The sequence below is a fragment of the Anabrus simplex genome, chromosome 5, assembly GCF_040414725.1.
Source record: "Anabrus simplex isolate iqAnaSimp1 chromosome 5, ASM4041472v1, whole genome shotgun sequence".
In the NCBI taxonomy this organism is placed as follows: Eukaryota; Metazoa; Arthropoda; class Insecta; order Orthoptera; family Tettigoniidae; genus Anabrus; species Anabrus simplex.
In genome coordinates this window covers 198143612-198150557 of record NC_090269.1, presented here as the reverse complement: position 1 = coordinate 198150557, position 6946 = coordinate 198143612, and the positions used below count along the sequence as shown (strand labels likewise).

The following is a 6946-nucleotide window of genomic DNA, read 5'->3' as shown; positions in this document are numbered from 1 at the left end:
TCCAATTTCTTTGCAATAATTTAAGAATATGTTAGGAAAACAACAGACAGGGAATCTGCCATCTGGGCGACTGTCCTAAATGCAGATCTGTAGTGACTGGTTTCATTGAAGAAAAGGAGTCTTTATTGTGTATGGTGTAACGTCTTCGCGTGAGTCATTGATTTGTGCAGTGAATGTTGTTCTCTTTGGTTGTACCTCCTCATTTGAGTGACTTTGGATTCGCGATTCACTTGTTCATGTTGTGTTATCGTTGGGCGGGAAGTTCTAGGAACGCTGTCTGTTTGTGAACGCTTGGTGTGTATTGCAGATTTGTCTGTCAGTGTTGTGTCAGTGTATTAGGTTCAAAATACAAGATGAGAGACTTCGTAATTCCAACGTCAAAGGACGATTTGCTAAATAATAGTATTTCGAAAGGTTACACCGTGGAAGACGTGTGCAGTCCGTCACAGTTGAATGTTAAATTGAATGGTGGGTTTTAATTTAAGTTTAATTAATAAATACGCAGAATATCTCTCCTAAAGAAGTGTTCACGATTGACTGCTGGCTTTACAATTATTTGTTATCTGTTTGCAGAGTGCAGAGAGGCGATGCAGAAGAAGGGAATGCATTTTATTTTGGATCATTTTGATTCACTATTTTCAGTGATAGTGCATTTTCCTCGGCTAGATCCTGCTTTCACACTCAAGACATGGGAATTCATTTTTAAAGGTGATATCATTATGCTTACTGTCTAATGTTTATGTTTGTGTTGGGAGTGAGTATCTCTTCTTAATAATGAAGATACTATAAAAGGAGCCACACTCTTAGGAGGAAAATGAAGTACCAGCTGGTTTGGATGCCTTGGGACAGAGTACTTAGTTATTTTCGGTCATTTATCAGCAATTATGAATAATTTTTCTTAATATTCAACAGCTAAAAGCTTATACTCTAGCATATGACTGTGGTGGACCAGAATTTTTCACTTCGATTCGTTTTGATATTTTCAAGTGTCCTCTGTCGTTTTAGTAAAACTTTGGCTTTATGTGCCCTATCTTTATTTCCTTTCATTATTTTAGGATCCTTTTTTACTACATAATTCTTTTGTTCATTGCCAAGGCTTCCGAGCTGCCAGTTCACCCCTGGAAATATAATTCCCTTTAACTTATTAGAAAATTTCAGAAATCGTGCAATGTTTGTCATTCTTGCTGTGTTGGCAGTCACTGCCATTGGCTGAATTCTGTAATAGAATGGTGCAGTTCCCAGAGTTCGATATAGATAAGTATGATTGCCAACTAGGCAAATAAATTGGTGAAAGCTCTCACTAAAATCCTCCCTCTCCACTCCCACTCCCTCCACAATCATTATGTTTCTTCTGTACAGTGTGCCCTGACCAATGGAGAACTCTGCCTCTAGTATGAAGAGAGCATTGAGATGTGTACGGTATGCAAACCTTTTCTTGATACCAAGTTTTATCGGGGTGAGGAGTAAGGAGGGAGCTCTCCCGGTTCCGATTATACTGCCAACTGAATGGATATGAAATCTGAATTGAATCGATGGTATGTTCAATCGATATGAATGTTCTAAACCTTTATTATCTTAAGCCAACAACTGTGTCACACACACATATAACATTATATAACATTTCTCGATACGAATCGTGTTCCTAGCATGAATTCTATAGTTTGGCTTTGCTGTGTAAACAAGAACAGTACTAGTACGTAAAGTGTATGCCAGATGTCTTACGGCGATTCATAAGCGATTCATAGTTTGTGTTTCAAAGGTTGCCAATACGAATTAAATGAAATAAGTTTCATAATGATAGATCCGTATTGAAATGTGATAACAATAGAGTAAATTAATGTATTATTTGGGTCCACCTTTTCAATACAAAATGTAAATGATTAGTTTCGACCTAGTACTAGGTCATCGTCAGCCTAAAGCAAAATTAAAAACTTGTAAGGTCTCGTAAAAGTACATACCATGCGATATATGTGCAGCACTATGTTAAAAAATAACTCTCTCAAAGAGATTCATAAAAAGTCCAGTGCACATTAAACAGATGTTATGGATAGGAATCCTTGAGTTGCTGGATAAGGAGATTAGAATATGCTGGCTCCTTTAAGATGCAGGTATCCAATTGAAGAACCACTGAGCCGAAGTTACGTCATTTATTTATGAATAAAGTCCAGTGCGCCGTATAGCATTAAAAAGTCCAGTGCGCACTAAAAAGATGTTATAGAAAATAATTCTTGAGTTGCTGGGTAAGGAGATTAGAATATGCTGGCTCCTTCAAGATACTGGTATTCAATTGAAGAACCACTGAGCTGAAGTCACGTCGTTTATTTACGATTAAAGACCAGTGTGCCGTATAGCATTCAAAAGTTGATAGGGATGGAAATTTTTCAGTTTTGGGTCAAGGAGTTCAACATATGCTGGCTTCTTAAATTTGTTGCTGTATATTCGAAGAACAACTGAGATGAAGTTACCTCGTTTTTTAAGATATTCATAGACGTAAAAACACATGGATGCTGGAAAGGCTCTTCAGTTTTTTTGAACTTGAAGGATGGTAATTGTTGCGCGTGGAGACTTAGGAATCCAGAGGTGCGCTACATTATGTTAAAAAATAGAGATCCATAAAAAGGTCCAGTTCGCCGTATAAAAGTAACAAGTTGTAGAAGTTGTTGGTCATGGACATCAAAAAAGGTTGGTTTTCAAGCGATGCTGCTGTTCATTCAGCGATCAATTGAAATTACAGTACCGTAACATTGTCTTCTTAAGATGTTTATAAATTTGAAATAAATGTTGATGCGAAGTAAGATGCTAGAAGAAAGTTCTTCTGTTTCTAGAATCTTGAAGGACGATGGATGTTACGTGAGGAGGATTAACATATATGGAGTTAAATAAAGGTGGATCGAAATTTGCAGTTCATTGCGGACCATACATTTGACTCTGAATAAATGACAGCAAGGGAAGAAAGAAATTTGGTCAGGTGGAAGAAAATATTTAAATAAAATATGTCCTAAGGGAATTAATGCGTGTTGTAATAAGCTGAACTGCGAATTTCTATCCACCTTTATTTAACTCCATATATGTTAATCCTCCTCGAGTAACATCCATCGTCCTTCAGGATTCTAGAAACAGAAGAACTTTCTTCTAGCATCTTACTTCGCATCAACATTTATTTCAAGTTTATAAACATCTTGAGAAGACAATCTTACGGAACTGTAATTTCAATTGATCTCTGAATGAACAGCAGCATCGCTTGAAAAACCAACCTTTTTCGATTTTCATGACCAACAACTTAAGGATTACTTTTACAACTTGTTACTTTTACACGGCGCACTGGATCTTTTTATGGATCTCTATTTTTTAACATAATGTAGCGCATCTCTGGATTCTTAAGCCTCCACGTGCAACAATTACCTTCTTTCAAGTTCCAAAAAACTGAAGAGCCTTTCCAGCATCTATGTGTTTTTACGTCTATGAATATCTTAAAAAACGATGTAACTTCATCTCAGTTGTTCTTCGAATATAAAGCAACAAATTTAAGAAGCCAGCATATATTGAATTCCTTGATCCACCACTGAAAAATTTCCATCCCTATCAACTTTTGAATGCTATACGGCACACTGGTCTTTAATCGTAAATAAACGACGTGACTTCGGCTCAGTGGTTCTTCAATTGAATACCAGTATCTTAAAGGAGCCAGCATATTCTAATCTCCTTATCCAGCAACTCAAGAATTCTTTTCTATAACACCTTTTTAATGTGCACTGGACTTTTTATGAATCTCTTTGAGAGAGTTATTTTTTAACATAGTGCTGCACAATGTCTCACATGGTATGTACTTTTACGAAACCTTATGTGTCTTTACTAATTTGTTCAGTATTTGTGTTTTAATTTTGCTTTAGGCTGACGATGACCTAGTACTAGGTCGATACTAGTCCCTAATCATTTATGTAATTTAAACTCTTTATATTTTGTATTGAATAGGTGGACCCAAATAATACATTAATTTACTCTATTGCTAATACGAATCTCGAACATAACCAAGGTCTACTAATTCAGCACTAGGGAGCTCAGGTATCAAGAAAAGGTTTGTGTACTCTAAGTCATATTATAAGGTGCTCATCACGTAATTCTACCAGGACAATTGCTTGGATAATAGAGAATATAGATTTCCCTATAAAATCCAGTATTTTCTGTTGGAACAGTAAATCTTTAGATAGTGTGTGCAAGATGACCGTCTATAGACACGTTGGTTATCTGCTGAAGGTGCGTGTAGGTCCATAGCTTTTAGGTGATATGACTGATAAGGTGACTCTTTGCTAAAAGATTAAAATTGATATAGGTCTACTGCTGGTTGTGTATTGAAAACATGAAGCAGCCTTTTCTTCTCCTTCATCTGTCTCCCTTATCCAGGGAGCTCCTGAATCAAGCTATGGATCATTGACCTCAATTCTCTTCTCGCACCCATTTGGAGGCACAGGATATGTGTGTCGCTTCTGGGGAACTCTGGATAGGTAAGGCTTCTGTTGATCAGTCACGAAGGATAGGTTAGAGATATGGCGCGGCGCGGACAATGTCACAGTACGTCACATAAGGCTGTCTACTTAGGACTGGCTAGTGACACGGCCTTTGAGTTGGGGGCAAGCAAAGGGGCTCTGGGGGAGTAAGTCCCCAGGTTAGGGCCATGAAGTGGCCAACAGGACTCTAGCATCCCCTGGAGTCCTGCTATAATATGACAAAGTTGGCTCAAGAAAGAAATGAATCTATGATCATAAACACCACATACCCTCTCCCCTTTTTAATGCCCACGTTCAGGGAACTACCTCAACGAGAACTCTTGAAAGTGTGGCTCATGACTGGATGCAAATCTTGCATAAGAGCTTTCTTCTCTTCTTCTTCCTGATATGTTTCTGCTTATGCAGGTCCTTCAATAAGAGCTTTAACATCTGTAAATGGGAAGCAGTACCAAAAAATATGTATCTGGGGTTTGATTTACTAGTGGTCTTTTGGATACTATTATCACATTCAATGATGGAGGCAATCTATATATATAAAATAACATGTTCTGACTGACTGACTGACTGACTGACTGACTGATTGATCATCGCTGAGACAAAACTACTGAACATAAAGAAATGAAATTTTGAGGATACATTTCTATTACAATGTAGGTGCTGTCTAAGGGTGGATTTTTGGATACTCCATCGCTAAGGGGTTGAATTTTTAAAATTAGTGTATCTATATCTCAAAAACTTAGCAGTTTAAAGACGTGAAAATTGGTATTTGGAATCTTCTTTAAAAATAAGGAAACATATTTTTTTGTTTTCGGGAAATCCTCTTAAGGGATGTGAAAAAAGGTGAAAAAGGGGTTGAGTACCTTTTATGAGGATACTTATATCTCAAAAACTGAAGATATTACAGTCTTGAAAATTGGTATTTGAAATCATCTTTAAATATAATAATAATTATAATGTTCTTTGTTTTACGTCCCACTAACTACTTTTTTACGATTTTCGGAGACGCCGAGGTGGCGGAATTTAGTCCCACAGGAGTTCTTTTGCGTGCCAGTAAATCTACTGACACGAGGCTGACGTATTTGAGCACCTTCAAATACCACCGGACTGAGCCAGGATCGAACCTGCCAAGTTGGGGTCAGAAGGCCAGTGCCTCAACCATCTGAGCCACTCAGCCCGGCATCTTTAAATATAAAGAAACACAAATTTTTTTGTTTTTGGCAAATCATCTTAAGAGGGAGTAAACAGGAGTCACAAATGGAGTGAGTTTTTAAAATTACTATTTCTACGATATATCAAAAAATGTAACATGTTACAGACGTGAAAATTGGTATTTGGAATCTCCCGTAAAAGTAAAGGAACACGCATAATTTGTTTTCTGAAAATCCACTTAAGGGGCAGTGTTAAAGGGGGTGAATTTTTAAAATGAGCAGTCTGTAGTGTATCTCAAAACTTTACCTATTATAGAAGTAAAAATTGGTATTTCTGAAAAAGGGTTGAATTATTTTTATTTGGATGCTGGTATCGCCAAAACTGAAGGCATTACAGACGTGAAAATTGGTATTTGGAATCTCCTTTAAAAATAAACATGTTTTTTGTTTTCGGGAAAAACACTTAAGAGGGATTAAAATGACTGAAAAAGGGGGTTTGATTATTTTTATTAGGATACTGGTACAGTAGAGTCTCACTCAACCGACCTTCGCTTATCCGACATTCCGTGTTATCCGACACTGGTAGGCTTAATTTCAACTTTAGGTGGAGGCAATTTTGGGACACCCTGTGTGGGGAGTGACAATGGGACAAGCTCTGGCAGTCATGCGGTAGGATTATTCAGTGTAGTATTGGTTGGGCGCGGATGTTATAGTTTTCATATCCTCTCTGAATATGGCAAGTAAACAGTAGAAAGTGATTGTTTCTGTGGAAGACAAGTTGAGTTAGTTGAAGAGACTGGACAAAGGGGAAACACTTCAAAAGTGTCTTCAGATTATGGTGTTGGACGTTTTACAGAGGGAGACTGGAAACATAAGAGGGAGGAAATTGAAAAGTGGTGCTCTACCAGAGCAACAAGTGATGCACTTAAAAAAAACTGTGGAAAAAAACTGTCAGCTAAATCCGATGAGATTGTGAAATTTAAAATGGAATTTCAAGAAATAATTATTGCTGAAAGATTAACCGGTGATCAGATTTTTAATTGTGATGAGACTGGGCTGAATTTCAAGATGCTGCCATCAAAACTCTCGCAGCCCAAGCCAAGATGTCTGTACCTGGCTACAACGTAGTAAGGAAAGAGTTACTGTTCTTGCCTGTAGTAATATTACTGGGAACTTAAAAGTAAAATTGCTTATGATCGGTAAAGCAAAGAAGCCTAGGGCATTTAAAAATATTTCCGTTAATGCTCTTCCAGTCCATTACATGAATCAGAAGGCTGCCTGGATGTCTGATGA

General features: G+C 37.4%; 1 protein-coding gene across 2 annotated transcripts in view; it reads left to right on the top strand.

Annotated features, from left to right (window-relative positions):
- The first annotated feature begins 261 nt into the window (after positions 1-261).
- The window catches only part of Cap-D2 (CAP-D2 condensin subunit), a 410800-nt gene continuing 404115 nt past the window's right edge, over positions 262-6946 (top strand). For both annotated transcript variants that reach the window (XM_067148430.2, XM_067148432.2), the window contains exons 1-2: positions 262-468; positions 574-708. In XM_067148430.2, coding sequence (XP_067004531.2) covers positions 354-468; positions 574-708 — 250 coding nt within the window. In that variant the 5' untranslated portion in view covers positions 262-353. The remainder of the gene's footprint in view (positions 469-573; positions 709-6946) is intronic.